The sequence below is a fragment of the Phaseolus vulgaris genome, chromosome 7, assembly GCF_000499845.2.
Source record: "Phaseolus vulgaris cultivar G19833 chromosome 7, P. vulgaris v2.0, whole genome shotgun sequence".
In the NCBI taxonomy this organism is placed as follows: Eukaryota; Viridiplantae; Streptophyta; class Magnoliopsida; order Fabales; family Fabaceae; genus Phaseolus; species Phaseolus vulgaris.
The window spans coordinates 19,167,813-19,186,864 of NC_023753.2; the positions used below are offsets into that span (position 1 = coordinate 19,167,813).

At 37.5% G+C, this 19,052-nt stretch overlaps 2 protein-coding genes and 1 non-coding gene across 3 annotated transcripts; 2 read left to right on the forward strand and 1 right to left on the reverse strand.

The window, feature by feature from the left end:
- Positions 1-12,524: 12,524 nt before the first annotated feature.
- Positions 12,525-12,626, reverse strand: LOC137830784 (small nucleolar RNA R71). Its single transcript, XR_011084265.1, has one exon. It is a non-coding gene; the product is annotated as a small nucleolar RNA R71 (small nucleolar RNA).
- Positions 12,627-13,026: 400 nt separating this feature from the next.
- On the forward strand, positions 13,027-14,963 carry LOC137829202 (uncharacterized). The gene is made up of 2 exons (XM_068635998.1): positions 13,027-13,252; positions 14,722-14,963. Exons 1-2 carry the CDS (start codon positions 13,027-13,029, stop codon positions 14,961-14,963), a joined length of 468 nt encoding a protein of 155 aa, XP_068492099.1.
- Positions 14,964-18,119: 3,156 nt separating this feature from the next.
- LOC137829203 (uncharacterized) lies at positions 18,120-18,824 on the forward strand. The gene has a single exon (XM_068635999.1). The coding sequence runs from the start codon at positions 18,120-18,122 to the stop codon at positions 18,822-18,824; it is 705 nt and encodes a 234-aa protein (XP_068492100.1).
- Positions 18,825-19,052: the final 228 nt, after the last annotated feature.

Sequence of the window (19,052 nt, forward strand, 5' to 3'; positions counted from 1 at the left end):
TCGATCCACAACCACAAAAATGGAATCAAAACCTCTTACTGTCCTAGGAAGTCCTAGAATAAAATCCATGCTAATGTCTTCCCACGGAGCACTTGCAAAAGGTAAAGGAGTATATAGTCCATGAGGCATTGTTTTAGATTTAGCTTTTAAACATGATATGCATCTAAAACAATGTCTATGAACGTCTCTTCTCATATGTGGCCAAAAGAATTTTCCTTTTAAAAGCTCTAGAGTTTTGTCAACCCCAAAATGGCACATGAGATCTCCTTCATGAGATTCTTTTACAAGAAGTTTTCTATGTGTTCCTTGGGGTATGCAGATTTTTCCTTCTTTAAAAAGATACCCCTCACACACATAAAACCCTCCTTGTGCTCTATGTTCACATTTAGCAAAGATGGATGCAAAATCATGATCTTCTTTGTAAAGTTCAATTATGTTTTCAAATCCAAGAATTTGAGCTCCAAGTTTTGAAAATAGGGCATGTCTCCTTGAGAGAGCATCAACCACAATGTTTGTATCGCCCTTCTTCTATTTGATAACATAAGGGTATTGTTCAAGAAATTCCATCCATTTTGCATGACGTTTGTTCAACTTATGTTGACCTTTCAAATATTTTAAAGACTCGTGATCACTATGAATGAAAAATTCTTTAGAAACTAGATAGTGCTCCTAAGTCTTTAAGGCCCTCACAGATGCATAGAGTTCCTTATCATCGGTTGGGTAGTTGAGGGTGGCACCATGAAGTTTTTCACTGAAATAAGCAATTGGGTGTCCACCTTGCAACAACACTGCTCTTATGCCTACTCCCGATGCATCACACTCTAGCTCAAAAGTTTTTGCAAAATTTGGTAAAGCTAGAATGGGTGCAATAGTGAGTTGAGCTTTTAGCCTCTTGAAGGCTTTATCTACTTCTTGGTCCAACAATATGGAGCGTTTTTCTTCACTAACTCATTGAGTGGTGAAGCTAGACTTGAAAAGTTAGGCACAAATCTTCTATAAAAGCTTGCTAATAATCCATGAAAACTCCTAACCTCTCCTACATTTTGTGGATTGGCCATTCTTGGATGGCTTTGACTTTTTTGGGATTAACATGTACCCCATTTTTGTTAACTATAAATCCTAAAAAGACTACACTATCAACACAAAAAGTACATTTATCTCTATTAGCAAACAAACTATTGTTCCTCCGCACTAGGAGAACTTCCCTAAGGTGACTTAGGTGAGATTCTAGGCTTTGGCTATACACTAATATATCATCAAAATAAACTACTACATATTTACCTATACAATCCCTTAAGACATGATTCAATAACCTCAAAAAGGTGTTAGGTGCATTAGTGAGCCCAAAAGGCATCACTAACCACTCATATAGTCCAAATTTGGTTTTAAAAGCGGTTTTCCACTCATCACCTTCTTTAATTCTAATTTGATGATATCCACTTTTAAGATCAATTTTAGAAAATATGGTGGACCCATGCAATTCATCAAGCATGTCATCTAGTCTTGGAATTGGATGCCTATGCTTGATGGTGATGTTATTGATGGCTCTACAATCACAACACACTTTTTTTATCTTCTTTTTATACTTGTTGTTAGTTTTTGTATAAGGGTTGGGATACCCTTGAAGTATCCCCTTAATTTACTTAATTCTTTGCTGAAAAAAAAAAAATTCTCCACTTGCCATCTTTTCTGGGCACCAACAAGACAGGGTATGTAAGTGTTCCTTTACAAAGCAGGAAGCCTAAAGGTTGTTCAGGCGATCAGAATGGTACTTGAATCCATTTATGATCCCGAGTTTCCAGACACATCGCACTTCCGCTCGGGTCGAGGCCGCTACTCGGCCCTAAGACGGATCAAAGAAGAGTGGGGAACCTCTCGCTGGTTTTTGGAATTCGACATCAGGAAGTGTTTTCACACCATAGACCGACATCGACTCATCCCAATCTTTAAGGAGCTTTCGAACTGTGCTATTGCTTTCGACTTACTTTCCCTAGCTTCTTGGCCTTTTCCAACTGCCACTGAAAGCAGGCTTGACAGGCCCAAGTCTTCATTTGTAGGACTTTCTTTGTATTCCTACCATGGGAATCTCTTTATTGTGTCATATCTATAGTTTCGGATATCAAACCGAACGGTATCGTATATGAAGAAAGAGATTGTTGACGTTAGTAGTGCGTCTGGCTGCCGAAGCACCCCCCAGTCCCAGTCATTGGTTTGAAGCCAGTAATCGTGAATGGTTTTCCCCAGTTCCGCTTAATCCAAAGGACGGACTTAATTTTGTTTTTAAATTTTTCTTCTTTCTGAATGACCTTGTAGAAATGAACACTCTTCTCCCACGCCTCTTTTTCCCTAAGGGCTTTTTTTTGGTTTTTTAATTTTTTTTTTCTCTTCCTCTCTTTTTTTTCTCATTTGCACTTGGTCCTTTACCACTTGTTAAGATGATAAGGGATAAAGTAAAAACTTCTTTTCTTTGTGAGTGAAAGTAATCTCATTGGTAAGACCATTGTGCATAGTTTTCTTATCAAATTGCCAAGGTCTACCCAACAAAATATGACAAGCTTCCATGGGAACTACATCACATAAAACTTTATCTTTATAGTTTCCCACAGAAAACTCGACTTTCACTTGTGGATCTATAGTTAATTCCTCATCTTCATTGATCCACTGAAGTTTATGAGGTTTAGGGTGAGGTATTAATTGTTGATTCAACTTCAACCATCCTACCGCTACAACAGTTGCAACAAGAACCATTGTGCACAATGAGAGGCACACATTTTCGAAAATTTTACACCTTGTGTGGAAAATGTTCTCCCTTTGTGTCTCTTGGTTTATACTAGGTTGAATATTGAGGATTCTACAGATCATCATTAACTCACCCTCACATGGATATACCCCTTCACTATTTTCTTTTTCTTCTCCCCCACTAGCTTCATCACTTTGGCTGCTATTTCATCCTTCCCTCTTAAGAGTTTGGTTCTCCTATTTGGGCATTGGGCAGCTATATGACCTCTTCCAAAGCATTTAAAACATTTGGTATCTCGGCTACAGGGTTGTGGGGGTATCACATCTTTATCTATATTTTTGGGAGTTTCTTTAGGTTTTTTCTTTGTGGTTTCCTCCCTTTTATACTCTCTTTTCGGATAAGAGTTAGAATATGAACGTTCCCTATGACTTGAACTGTTCCTTAAATTTTGTTGTTCAACTTTGATACAAAGTTGAATTAAATCATTCAAGTCTCTATAGGGAAGAAGTTCAACTCTATCTCTAATCTCAAGATTGAATCCACTCAAAAACCTTGCTTTGGTGGTGGGCTCAAACTCCCTAATTGAGGCTTTCATCATATATAATTCCATTTTCTGCTTATATTCCTCTACGCTCATAGTCTTTGGAGCTTTTCCATTAACTCCCTATTATAATAGAAGGGAATATGGCGGCGTCTTAAAGCTCCCCTAAGATCATTCTAATACTCTATGGGAGGATCCTTATGAAGACACATATCTTCCTCTAGGGAAGTCCACCAATACATAACATTTCCTTGAAAGCTTAGGGTGGCTAAGGGTACCTTTCTTTCCTCACTTACTCTGTGGCAAGCAAATAATTGTTCTACCTTCATTTCCCAATCTAGATAAACTTCTACATTTTCTTTCCCATGGAAATAAGGTATATCTACCCTAACCTCCTTAGTACTTTCTTTTCTAACTCTCCTAGGGGGTGGTGGATAATATCCATTAAGTCTAAGACCTTGTTCCCCAAAAGATTCATCTCCCCTAGAGCTAGATGCATGCGAATTTTTTTTGTATTTGGTGTATTCATCCCTTTCTTTAACCATTTTCAACTCTTCTTCCATCAAAGCAAAATGAGCATCCATTTCATTGAGTTGGGTCTCATATTGTCTATATGAAAGTGATTGAAAGTCTTGTGCTAGTTGTTTCAAAAGAGATTTAATAAACTCTCTATCATTTTCACTAGAGTGAAGAGAATGAGAAGACATGGCTAAAGTTATGTGTTAAAAGCAATTTACCAAAAGAAAGATAAGTGGAGTAATGTAGGTATATTCCCAAGAAAGGGAGGTGAATCACTTGGATCACTTAAGTACCAAGCCTTTCCTAGCCAGATTCTATCCTTCAAGACTTTCACAAACCTTTCTCTAAGTAATTTCACTTAGAGCACAATCAAGAATGAAAACACAATTTTTATGCAAACAAACAATACAAAGCAATTAAACACTTTAATAAAAAAATGCTATCTTAGAAAAACTTGTAAACTAGGCATTTCCTAAGGTGAGGCTTCTTGGCACTTTGAACCTTAAAGACACACTCACCATCTAATACGCAATTAATCCACTAATTGTTCAAGGTTTTGCAAAGTACAATTCAAAGAAAATTACAAAGAAAAAATTGGATTGACAAATTTTAGAAATTCCTATTCTATGCAATCCTTCTTTTCTTTTTGGCACTCCTTCTTTGTGTAAGTGTTTAAGCTCACTTGTTGTTGTCCTCTTGCTCAACCTCTCAAGGATATTCAACTTTCAGAATTCAAATCAGAACTTACTAAATGATAAAGCTCTCACCAAAGATGTTAACTCCAAACTTAACAATGCACCTTCGAATTACTTATCTGCCAAGAAATGAGGTCAACAAAAGTTAAAGCAACAAAAATCAATTTGAAATTGGAATACAGCAAAGGGAGTTGATATATGACAACTTGAAAGAGTAATTGAACAAAAATTGACAAGCAAACAAAATAAGGTACTCAACAAAAGATAGCACACAAATTGAACCTAATGAATGGCATTAGAATTGGATTAATAAAACCAAAACAATACTACTGGAATTTTGAGGTATCAAATACGTGACTTAAAAATTTTATTCTGAGCTAGATATTTCAAATTTGAATTTAAATTTTAAACCACAAACAGCTCAAGATCTTAACTAACTTTTGGCGCTGGAATCATCCTAAAAGAGTGCATCAATTAATTATGATAAATTTTTCAAATTTGATGCCACTTCACCGTTTATTTCGCGCCAGAATTGCACACTGTTTGAATTTGATTTATCATTTTTTTCCTATTTCGAATTCTGCTTCACTTTTTTTTAACACTTCAATCTGTTTAGATCCAGAATTTAACATTTTTTCTCCAACGAATTTTAATTTCATAAACAAAAACAGCCAGCACAGAATATAGAATCCTAATCTAGAACTAAAAACAGTTTTAAGAAACTTCAAAAACACAATATAATTGATGTATAGGAACTTGTGTTGATCTAGCACACAAATATGAACTCAAATCTAAAAATTAAAATGCACCAAAGGCTAAACAAAACAGATTAGAAACTGCACTCAAAACTAAAATCAATGAACCAAAATTATCAAGAAAAGTACTACATAGAAGTGATGACAATTTAGGAGAAACATGAGTTGACAAAACATCTATGGATTCAAAAATCAAAATGACTTAATCACAATCAAATGAACCGATTAAAATTGCAAAAAATACTCAAATCTAGCAAAATTAAAACAACAACACGAAAACTCAAAGGAATCATACACAAAATTGAAATTAGAAGCTCAAGAACAATTTGAACACATTGCACCTATTGGATTTATCCAAACAGCATCTAAATCAAAATTAAAATGCAAAACAGCAATACATTCAAGGATCTTATGATGAAGAACACAGAAATATGAAAAACAACACAAAATTAAAATAAAAAGAAAAAGGCACACTTAGCTCTTGAAGAACCTAGGCTCATGATACCACTTGATGGAGTATGCCTTCATCCGATTTGCGTTTTCTTTGGAGGAATGGCGGAAGCATCAATGAAGGAAGATGAACAAGGAACTCACATAGAGTTTTGGTTTCCTTGGAGGTGCATGCTAGGTGTGGAGAGTGAGCGGTGAGGCCATCTCACAATAAGTGAAATTGCCACAATTTTGGTAGCAATTCACTCTTCATTAATCTTGAGAAATTCATGAACCAAGCACCTCCTTTTATAGCAATGGAGGGCCGGAATTTGAAAAGCCAAATACAAGTGAAATGAAAGCTAAATGCAAATGGAATTTGCATTTTGAATTTGGCGCCTATTTTGGACATAGCACATGGCGCATGTGTTGGATAGCTTTTAGCACATGTAAAACATGTGGAACATGTGCACTCTTCTCCATGGCTTAGTCATAACCGGCCTTGTTTAAATTAGGTGTTTAAGGAACCTTAATTTAACCTAGGTTGTTTTTTTTAGGTGCCAAATTTCATCTAAGGAAAAATAACAAATAAAATTTTGTATTCTACTTTGACAAAAATTAAATCCTAATCTACACTAGAGTTATGGCATTTTAAACATGTACAAGAAGGTTTCCCTGCCATCAGTAGCAGTATTCCAATCTTCTTAAATCTTCTTGGTCATGGCTCTAATGGTAGGCCCGAATCTTCTCTTTGTTGGGCTTGCATTTGGGCTCGTCTTTGGGCCTCTTCCATCATCGTGTTCTCTGGAACCTCTGTCATCTAGAACACTGCCTTCTCCTTTGAGTCCAGACCTCACCGCTTTATCGTCGTCACAAACTTTGACACGAAATCCTCTACCACAACGACGCTCGAGGCGATGCAAGCCATCGCACTAGAGATCATGTTTCGCTTCTCCTCGCGATTGATCTTCTCTCTCTTTGTGAAAAATTGCACAACAATGTTAATCGAGATATAGCATAAAGCAAAATGTGTGTTAGGAATGAATTTTCACCACAGATAAATATTAGGGTTGAACGGACAAAACGTTAATTGTTAGAGAAAATGAGAAAGAGAAAGGGAAATGCAAATGAAGGACATTATAGGTTAAAATTGGAAAACAGATAATGCTCGTTGCCACGGAAATGCGAGACAATACTCGGGCCACTGAAAATGCAAGACAATACTTGTTGCCAATGGAAAAGAAGGGGAAACAACGGTAATGAGAAAGAACCCTAAAATGAAAAGAAAAATGAGAAGAGTTATTATGATAGTTCTAAGTACAATTGACATTAGAAAAAATTTCTATACCATTTAGAATAACAAGAATCATAGTAAATTTTTATTATGTCAGTTCTACTAATAACCAATATAATAAAGTTTAATTTGTTTACAATATTATCATCGCTACACTTATTATGATGGGTGGATTAGATCTGTCATAATAAGCTGTCTTGGATTCTCAATTTTATATTAGTGAAATAAACCAATAGATACTTCGTGTAGAAAATGCATAAAATAATATACGCTTAGGTTAGTATAAGGATATATATTGTATTTAATTCATTACATCTTATTTTGTTTTGAATTTCTGAAACAAATTATAAATCTGGAAAATCATAAGCTTTCATTTTGAGGTTTTAAACGCTTAAACATTAGTATTTAACCTTGAAACAATATGTATGAAATATTTACATTGAGAAAATAAAATAGCTAGTGATATTCTTAATAAGTTCAAGAAGCCTTTCCAAAACCAAATTTGGATATATCTTATAAAGAAGGAGCGAATTTTAACTTCTAAATTGAAATAGGAAAGGGTTTAATGAGGTTGCTCATAGAATCGTCTAATATGTTCTTGAAACGTCTAATGAAGTAAAATCACACATATATATACACACACATGTATATATATAAAGGGATGTTTCACAACTTATATATGTTCATGTGGTGCTCCCAGTTTATTCATTTTTCTCCCATGAGAGACCAATTTCAGCTTACCACGGTTGTATAATTTCCAATGAATATCATTTGAGAATTCAAGTGTAATAAATAACAGATTAAATTCAGGTTTGATATTTCGACATTATTACCTACGACACCATTCCATAATTGTCTAGCCACATGGTCCTTATAACTGACCAACAAAGACTTATCCACTATCCCTCCACAATAGACTTCATCCTCAACTACATACGCTTCCTTAGCTACCACATATTATTCACCTTCATTGCTTTCCATAATGTTATTAGGATGGGTGTCCAGTTCTTCCATAAGTGTAATATATGGCTCATATTACACCGGTTAAATCATGTAATTGGTGTAATATATGACTCGTATTAAAAAAAAATTTGAAATTTTTTTCATGAAGAGTGGGTGCTCATAAACGTCACATAAGTAACCACTTACAGACACACGGGTAACCAGTCTTGCGTGTGCCAGTAAATGTGAAGGAACCTGTGGATGGGTAACCAATTATGATAGGGTGGGTATCCAGTTATGCCCTGGGTGTAATATATGACCCATATTACACCTGTTAAGCCATCCAACCGGTGTAATATTGGCCCAATGACGATGAACACTTAAACAACAAGCAAAGAAGCAGTGACGACCGCATGAGAAAGACGTTTATGGTTTGTGTTTCGCTTGTTCTATTGTTTGGTCTGTGTTGTAGAACATGGGAGCTTTGATGTTTCAACTCCATGATGAAGGTTGAAACTGTGCTGCTTTTGGTTTGGGCTTAGTCTAATGTGTTTAGAATCCTTGTAAAGATCTTTCCTAGTCCCTTGCGCAAGCTTGCTCAATCTGTTTTACAAGAGAAAAGTGTTTTTCTAAGCAAAGAGAAAAACAACCGGTTGAAACCTCGAAATAATCAGTTGTTTGACACTTAGCTTGGTTGAAGGTTTTAAAATTGTTTTGACTTGGTTAAATAATTGTCTAACCAATTCAGCCGGTTAAAATGACTTTTCAACCGTTTTATTGTGAGATTTCATAACAGCTTTTTAAAAACCTGTTAATGTGTTTTGGAAGTGAATCAAAACTGTTTTGGCTCATAAATGTTGCCTAGAACAGCTAGTTTTGAGTGCTATAAATATGGCTTTTCTTTTAAAACAAAATACAGAAGTTTGATATCAAATACAATGAGATTGAGATTGATTTTGAAAGAAGTTTTTCAAAAGTTTGCAAGATTGCTGAATAATTGTGCACTGGTTCAAGTTCTTATCATAGGAGCTTTCTGATTCCTGTAAACTCAAATGTAATTTGTTCCTTTCTTGATTCTTTTAATTGTTCTTTCATAAACTTGTAAAGTGTGTGGAAATCATGTAAAGTCAGAGGGTGTTCTGACTAAAGGTGTGTGTAGCAAAGAGGGTGACTGATTCTTGTGGTTTCAAGATCACCTCTTTAAAGTTGTGTAAATTGTAATTTGTGATTGGTTACTAGTGGAACCCAGTGGTTGTTCTGGGAACGAGATGTAGATCAAGGATTGAGTGAACCAGTATAAAATTGGCTGAGTAAATATTTCTCTCTCTCTCACTCCTTATAAACTGTTTGTTTAAATTATGCTTTTGTTGCTACTATAAACAACCGGTTAAAACAAAGTTTCCACCGATTGAAATTCTACAAACGGTTTCTTTTACATTATTTGATTGCTTTCCTTGATTGCTTAATATGTGATTTGTGTTAAACCTTCATTCTTATTCAATCTTTGCAAAAATCTTTTGACAAACAATTCACCCCCCTCCCCCCATTATTTTTAAGCCATTAATTCTAACAATTGGCATCAAGAGCTAGGTTCTTGAAAAATATTCAAGTTTTGTTTTTCTGAAAAAAATGTTTTAATGGCTGACAAATTGCCTTTTGGGGAATGTGCTTCCATAAACAGACCACCATTGTTTTGTGGTGTAAATTACCAGTTTTGGAAGGTAAGGATGAAGATCTTTATGCATTCCACAGATAAGAGTATTTGGGAAACAATTGAAAATGGTCCATTTATTCCTCATGTTAAAAGAGATGAGGTTTTAATTAATAAACCTTCATCTGAATGGACTGAGACTAAAAGCAAGAAAGCAAAATTTGATTGGATTGCTAAAAACATAATAACCTCTGCTTTGAGTTGTGATGAATTTTTCAGGGTATCACAATGTAATTCAACAAAGGAGATGTGGGACATCCTTGACGTCACACATGAAATAACAAATGATGTCAAGAAGGAAATAAAGCATGATCTCATCCAATAGTACGAGCTTTTCATAATGCAAAAAGGAGAGACCACATGTGATGTGCAAAAACGGTTCTCTCATATAGTAAATCATTTGATGAGCCTTGGGAAGTCTTTTGATAAAGAGAAGCTAAACATCAAGATCTTGAAGTGTCTTAATAGGACATGGCAGCCAAAGGTCACTACCATTTCAGATTCAAAGGACTTAACATCAATGACACTTGCTTCTTTGTTTGATAAGCTAAGGGAGCATGAGCTTGAGATGAATAGGCTGGTTGTTGATAAGTGTCTAATTTCAATAATATTTCATATTAAAATATAGGCACTTATGAAGATTTATTGCTAATTTACATATAAAATAATTCCTAATTTATGAATTATACCTTTTTATATTTTTTATGATCTTTATTTGAATAAGAGTATTTTATTCCCAAATTTGGTGTTAATTGTAGATTTCTAGGGAAGATTGGAGATTTGGATTAAAGAGGAATGATTTGAGCTAAAAAGAGAAAGATGGAAGGTCCCATAATGGAAAAGGATGTAGAGAAAGATTAAGCCTTTTTTATGTTTTCTTACAGCCGATTAGCGTGAAACAGGAAGTAACCTAACCCTAGAAAATTAGGTTAAATAGGGGGCTAGAAGCTCAACCCTAGTGTGTCATATTGAGAGGAAAACGCCATAGAGTGAATTGTAACCCAATTGGGAGAATGGAAGCTGCTAGAAATATGTGTGGCTAATTCTACCATTTGGGATTGGGAGTAATCTGCTCTAACTCTTACGTATTGAGGTGATATTTTATATATTAATATTCAATTCTTGATTGATTATTGGTATTGTTGTTTTACTTTTAACTTTCGTGACAAATTGAGAATCTTAAATCTAACCGAGAGGTATTTTTAGGGTTCAGACCTAAACATCAATACTTAGCATATTTGAGTGCTAGAGATAGACTTGAAATATTAATTGTCAGTAACATCTGATTGTGATTTCTAAGTTGTTTTTATAAGTATGGGAGAGATCGATATTTAGGAAACATTCTTAAGAATTTTATATGCGAGAGATCGATATAAATGAATTTTCTACGGGCATTAATTTCAATCAAAGAACCTAATATTAACATGCTAATCAAAATATATGAGAGTGAGAGAAATGAAACTTAATCCCTATTTTTCCAATTGAAGCAACTAATTATTTGTTTGTTTTCTTATTGATCAGTGCCAACATCATCACTTCAAACTCTCTTTATTGTTTTGTTGTTATATTTAGCGAATATTGTACTCGATAATTCACTGTTCCTTGTGGGATCGATATTCGTCCTTAGGGACAATTATTACTTCTAACAAATGCGGTGTACTTGCCTAAAAAGTCATCAAGTTTTTGACACCATTGTCGGGGAACAGGTTTGATTTGTGGATTATAATTTCCTAAATATTCTAAATATTTTAATTATTTTGATTTGTTTTGATTTTGTTTATTTTATTTTATTACAGATGTGATTTTATTTTAATTTATTGATTTGCTGATTTAGAAAAGAAAGTTGTTGTTTTATTTTTTTTATTTTTTTTCTTTACGTTATTTATTTTAATTTGTTTTTATTTTTATTTTATTTTTATTTTAATTTTGTTTAGTTTTATTATATTTATTTCAGGTTTTGTTTTGTTTTTAAGTTTAGTTAAGTAGTTTGAGTTTGCCGTAGGTTTTATTTATGTATATTAATTAGTTATTTATTATTACTAGTTTCTGTTTTATTTTTGCGTAAGTTTGCATTATCTTTAAATGATTTTAGTTAGTTATTGCAATTATAATTTTCTGTTTTTTGGTTTCTTTTTATTTTATTTTATTTTGTTTTTATTTTACTTATAGTATTTATTTGTTAGTTTAACTTAGTTATTTTCTTTTATTTTTAAGTTTTTTTTATATATATTTATTCATATTCTTTTGTTTTCTTTTATCTTGTTTTTAGTTTTTATTTTACGTAAGTTATTATTTTATTTATATTTTTGTTTTTGAATATTTTTGTTATTTTTTTCCTAACGTCATTTTAGTGTTTTATTTATTTTTTTTCAATTCTTTTTAATGTTTTATTTTATCTTCAAAGTTATTTTGAATTTATTTTTTATTTTTTATTTTTTTTAAAAAAAAGAAAAAAAATACACTACTTTTTTTCTCCGTTAATATGTTTTAGGAAGAAAGTAACATGGCAGTAGAACAAACACCACGTCCTAGGAAGACACTTGAAGATTATGTCATGTACCAAGGGCCAAGACATTTTTCTAGTATTGCAATACCAGCTACCGCCAAGGCCTTGGAAATAAAACTCGCTTTTCTCACTCTCATCATTACCCATCAATTCAAAGCAATGGATCATGAGGATCCATGTTCGCATTTGTCTACATTCTATGAATTGGTGGGAACAATGGGATTTCAATCCGGTGATCTTGAAAATGTTTATATGCGCTTGTTTTATTTTTCATTGGCAGGAAAGGTTAAGGATTGGCTCATATCACTTCCAAATCAGAGTCTCACTAGTTGGAAGGATGTAGAGGAAAAAATTTTGCAAAGATTTTTTCCAATTTCTTGCTACATCAAAGCAAAGTCAGAAATTTCTGAGTTCAGACAAGGAGCAGATAAATCATTCTGTGAGACATGGGAAAGATTTAAAATGATACTTAGAAAATGCCCAAATCATGGGTTAGAAGATATTGTCCAACTGAGCATATTACTCACTGGTCTCAGATTTGACACAAAGATTCTCCTAGATGCTACAACTGGCGGTACAATGATGGCTCTTGATGTAGAACAAGCGACAAGGATTATTGATGCATTAGCATCAACTGATTATCAAGCCCAACATGATAGAAAAAATACTCAAAAGGAAAGGTTGTTAGAAGATGCACTTTTGGCTCAAAATAAAATTCTAACACATTAGATTGAGCAACTAACCGCACAAATGGCTAAATTTCCCCAACAATTATATGTTGTTCATTCATCTCAAAGCCAGAGTCCATCAATCAAGTGTGATTTTTGTGGAGGTGATCATCCTATTGGTCACTGTTCTTATTAGAACAATTCATTTGAAGCTGAGGATCCATCCATGCCTGAAAGAATGCGTAAAGTTGAAGACGTTCTGACAAAGCTTGTGATAATGGAAGAAAATAGCATGGCAACGATCAGGAATATAGAGATCCAGATGGAAAAAGTGGCCAAACAATTTGAAGAAATACAAAGTGGTCAGTTTTCAGTTGACAGCCAAACCAACCCAAAAGAGCATTGCAATAATGTAGTAACTGTTAGAATGGATGGCTTTAAACTAGAGGGGGGTGAATTGTTTAAAGAGGGTTTTCGTAAACTTTTAAAATAAGAATGAAATTATCTCAAGAAACAATTGATAAGAAATTCAGTTTTCCAAAACAACAATCAAAAACAGCAGTACCAGAAAAACAATCGATTGTTTCACAGAAACAATCGGTTATTTATACCAGCAAACAACAAACAAAACTGAATTTAAAGAGTTAGGGATAGAGAGATTGCACACAGATGTTTATACTGGTTCACTCCAAATCCATAGCTACATCCAGTCTTCTAAAAAACCCTGAGGAAATCCACTAAGCAATCACACCTTGATCACTTACACCACAACCAAGAAAGTGACCTTGATCACCTCAAGACACACACTTTTCTTGGCCAACACACCAACACTAAGATTGTTGATCTTGATCCCCTCAAGAACACACAGCCAATCTCAGCAAACACAGAAACGAAACTTGTTTCACATAGTACAAGGATTACACTTGTTACAGAAGATAATCTGAAATCAATACAAGCAGAATCCTATTCCACACACTTTGATCAATCACAAACTCTAAGCAATCTCAGCTCTTTGAAAAACTCAAAAACTCTTTTCAAAATCTTGTAAAAGATTGTTACTCAAATCTGAATTTATTCAAAGATGTTGTTTGTTATCAAATCTTAACAAACTCTTAAATTGCATTAAAAGATTGGTCAAAGCATTTAATGACTGGAGCGTAAGCAGTTAAATCATTTAAAGCTCAGTCAAAGATAAAACAGTTTTTCTGTTATGGTCCCAAAACAAACAATCGGTTGTTTCCTCGAATCAATCGGTTGTTTTGGTTCTAACAGTTCAACCATTTTGAAAAATAGTTTTCAATCTTTTCTCAAAGCATCTAAGTATAAACAATCGGTTGTTTCGACAAAACAATCGGTTGTTTTAACTTAGTTTGAAAATATTTTACTTTCAAAAAGATTGAGAATGCCTATGCTTTAGATTTAATCAAAAGGTGGATTACTACACTCAAACTACCCCAGAACTAAACTAAAACAGCACAGCAACAACAAGCACAGTAAAGGCTTCAACATCCTTCAAAGGATTTGGATTCTTCAAAGCTTGAACACCACAAGGTTCAACAGTAACTGAAAAAGAAGATGAGACTGAGGAGATAGAGAGAGAAAAGAAAAGAAGTGAGGAAGAAAAAAGTGAAAATAAGGAGAGAGGTGTTCTTGAAAAAGATTTATCATATCCTCATCCTCCTTCAAAAAAAAGAGAAGGAAAGAAAATTCTTTGATAAATTGCTTTCTAAAAATTATTTTGCAGGAAATTTGAAGCAAGATTCAACATTTGAAAGATTTTGAAAGAATAAGAGCTATATTGAAGAAAGAAATATAGAGTTGGAGGATAAATACAATGTCATTATTAAAAAAGGCTTGCCTAAAAAATTCAAGGACCCAGGGAGTTTTAACCTTCACATGTCTATAGGTGCTTTATTTGTAGGCAATGCTTTATTGGATTTGGGAGCAAGCGTAAATATAATTCCTTTGGCAATGCTGAAGAAAATAGGTGATTTGGAGATTAAACCCACCAAGATGACTTTAAAGTTAGTTGATCAAGTAACAAAGTATCCATATGGTGTGGTTGAAGACGTTCTCGCCAAGGTGGATAAATTCACATTCCTTGTGGATTTTGTTGTGATGGACATGAAAGAAGATGAGGAGGTTCCCTTGATACTTGGATGATATGATTCTAATAACATGATAGAGATATTTCAATGACATGTTATGGATTCAACTTGAGTTGGAATATGATTAGGAACTTTTCTAGAATTGGATCAATGTTCTTTCATTCAAGAACTCACCAAATAATAAGCAACCAAGCCAAAACTCATATGGAAACCCATTTTATGTCAAATGAACCGATTATAACTACCTAGAAATCAAATGAACCGAACAAAAACATGATAGGAAGCTAATGAACTAATTGAAACAGTCTAGAAATCAAATGAACCAAACAAAAGTAAGAAAGGATGCAAACAAATCGATTACAATGACTAGAAAAGCCTAAGACATGTTTTAGAGTTTATTTGGGAATGGAAATGGATGAATTAGATGGAAAGGAGAAAGAGAACTTATGTGGTTGGAATCCCTGGAGAGGAACACGCCACTTGAAGGATGAAAAGCTTCAAGATGAGTGTAGATGCCGCTACTTGAGGTTCCAAGAGTGCTCTCAAGATAAGACTAGAATAAGAGAAGGCACAAGTCTCTCAATCACTCACTGATCCTGCCGGTTGACTCAGCGCAAGAGCGTTGCCTCGTCACGATCTTCCTCACCAGCTTGACACCACGTGCCCTTCAAGTCCGCTCCACAGATAGCTCTTTGAGAACCTGAAAAACACACAGTGGCGCCTCTGCGGCCGGTGGCGCTCCGACGCTCAAGTCAGATCACAGAATCACTAGAAAAAACAATGTGTGTAAAAACAGCGTGTAAAAAACCTCCCTCTGAATCTCACTCTGATTCTCTTTTATGCCTCCCTCTGTCCCTTCGCCTAACAGAATTCTGTTATGCCTCTCTGGCATGTGTCAGAACCCTGTTGTGCTTTTCTGTGGCAACGTACCTCCAGAATCAGTAGAACGTGAGTGTCTGTGCGTGTCTGCGATTGTCTGTACCTTCGGCGGCACGGAGTGCACCTTTGTCTGGACCGCGTCCCTCTCAGATGATGACACGTGGAGGCATGCAACTCACCACACACGTGTCATTACTTGAAGGCTCTAGCGCTTCTCACTGAGTGTCTAAGTTATCCCCTGGCGGAGTAACTTAGCGCATTCCCTTCACCTGGGTAAATCGCATACTCTCAGGAGAACGCCAGGTGTGGCTGGTCTAAGCACACTCACCAGGCATTGCTCTCTGTGCGAACGATTCCCCTTTCGCGATGTCATGCACGTAATGGGTTGAGGGAGTCACCAATCACTGACCGATTTAATAGTCCCCCTTAGGCCACTCTCATGCACGATTCTCTGAGACATGTTCATGCGAGGTCCGTGCGTAACGCTCTTGTTGGGAACCTCAGCCCCAGCTTAACTGCGTGTAACACGAGCCCCCGATGACCATGCATCTGATGATTGATCGGTGCTCTATTGCTTCTCGCGTTCTGCCCCCAGGTGTTCATCTGGGAACTGATCTGTCGATGACCGCTTGGTTACTGACCACCGATCACTCCTCTGGATGATCTGCTCCCTGATCTCTCTGTCACCCGGTCCACGTGTCACCCTACGAGTGGTCCACGTGATTGTCTTCTGCTGACGTCATCAACCACCGATGACCGACCGGATCACAAGCCCCTCAGTCTCGAGCTGTGAACTCGTTCTCAGCGAAGAGACTAAGTGGTCGCGACCTTGGTCCACGTGGCAAGTGGGCCCACGTCACGTGCTACCTCACGTGCTGCCATTTAACGTTATGACTACCTCCCTTAATCTCGCGACACGTGGGCGCATCAACGGTCAGCGTGGAGTGTCGCTAGCGCTTCCCTTCTTTTCAAATAGGCGCGCGCCTTTACTGTTTCTTCATATTCTTCAATCAACCCCCAGACTCTCTGCGAATCCCCTCTTGCGCTTCCATCTTTCTTCCAGCTTTCTATCTTCAGAACCTCCGCGATCATTCAAAGGTATGGTTTTTCTTCTTTCTTGGTCCATTTAGGTTCTTTTCATCGATTGCATTCGTTCCTTTCATCATCATGCATCCATCTTCTCTGTTTTTCCTCTTCTCGACCCAGGCTAGGGTTTTAGCACTTTTCACTCTGCTCTCTGCTTCTCCCTCTTCCTCTTTCCACCTGGACCTTTCTCTCATTTCCTTCCTCTGTTTTTCACCAGACTATTCATCATTCCCTCTCCTTCCATTCATTCTAACTTTTCGCTTTTCCCCCACTGCAGTTATCTATCAATGGCTCGCTTGAAACAGACCGCTTGAATCATCGCCTCGTCTTCTGGTGCACAGCCTTCCGCAAGTGCTCCAGCTCCACCACCACCCGTTGCAACCTCCTACCACGACAACGCTAGGGTCTATGACTGGGCTCCCCTAGCGTTGCTCGCTGAAACCTCTACCTTGCTGCCGCAAGGGCACCTAAAATCCCTCCTGAGCAGTGACCCAGATGAGCCCTCTTGCGCCATCGATCGGGAGAACGACTTCAACATCCGCGTCTGCATTCCTCCTCGAGGGATGCCCATCTGCGCGGACGATAGGGCCACCAATGGGGTGCCCTTCGTCTTCGTCTACTCTGCCATTTTCAAAAGGTTGAAGCTGCGCCTGCCCTTCACCTTTTTCGAGAAGGAGTTGATGATGGAGCTGAACGTCGCACCCTACAAACTCCATCCAAATGTCTGGGCTTTCATCTGGGCATTTGAAATTCTCTGCAACTACTTCGGGCATAACGCCTCCGTGGACGTGTTCCTCTACTTCTTCGAGGCGAAGAACCCTGGGGACAGGTCCTGGGTTAGTCTGAACGGGGTTGCTGGACGGGTGCTCTTGGGCCTGTATCAGCAATCCTTCAAAGATTGGAAAGGCAGGTTCTACATGATATCTGCCACCCCACAAAGTCCAACATTGCTCGAGGGGTACCCCCTCTACTGGGTTCCTGTGGTTGAGTTCAAGAAACCCCGGGATCTCGAGGCCATGGCCCCCTACGAGCGCGAGCTATGTGGGCTGTTCCTAGGGGCCAAGTACAACTATGCACTCCTCATCAAACATGAGTTTGATGTGTTGGCTCTGAAAAAATACATAGGTAGCTCTTCTTCTTCCACCTCTTGGGATACTTGCACATTCTCATGCATGCTTGCATACATTTTGACTTACTTGCATAACTAGGCCTTCTAAATCTTCTTTTTCCCTTCGATGTAGAGACGATGTCAGGGAAGGATAGGAGGAAAGCTTTGTTGGAGCTTGCCAAACTCCGGGGGGCCAAAGGGACTGACTCCTCTTCTTCCACCACCGATCCTATTGCAGCCTCTCCTCTCTCGGTCGCGCCAGCTGAAGGCCCCGAGCCAGGAAGGAAAAGAAGGAAGCTGGTGAAGGCCTTTCCTTCATCTGCTGCTGCTGCTGCTCCTGCTCCCTCAACCGAAGAGGAGAGCTCTGGCTCTCCTCTCATACACCGCAAGAGGACACTTCCAGCGGTTGGGGGGGCTTCATCTCTTCAGCCTGGGGAGATTGAGGTAGTGGAGATAGAGGAAGGTTCACCCTCGCCCCTCTCTATTCAACCTGCCCCAGTGCCATCATGCTCTCTCTCCCCCAAACAACTGCCATCCCCAACTCCTCGATCGCCATCTCCTCCCCCAGCAGGCCAACCACTTGGTCAATCCACTCCACCTGCTAGGGGTGATTCTGCTCGCTCGGGGGATCTCCCGGGACCTCTCGTGTCGCCACCATCACTGCCAACCTCCGCTGCTACCGCTGAAGGTGGTGGGACCAGCTCTCGACCAAGCGGCTCTGGAACAAGTAATGAGAACTTCAACCGAGTCATTGCACCTGGCGAAGCAGATTGTGCTTTCCTTGGAATTTTCCACCCAGCACCGCAAGCAAATAGCCCTGGAGAAGAGGGTAAAGGAGCTTGAGCATGACAAGGAGTCACTGCAAAGTGACTTCGAAGCTGCCCAAGGGTCCGTAGATCTGATGAGGGGCATGGTGGAAAAAGCCAGGGGAGAGTACCTAGCGCAGGTCCAGGAGACCATCAAGACTGAGATCTTGATGGGGCAAGCCGTCAATTCTCTGGACTGCGAGGTGGTGCAACTGCAGGCCGAGACCTCCTCCCTTCGCCAACTGAATTCACAACTAGTGGGGGA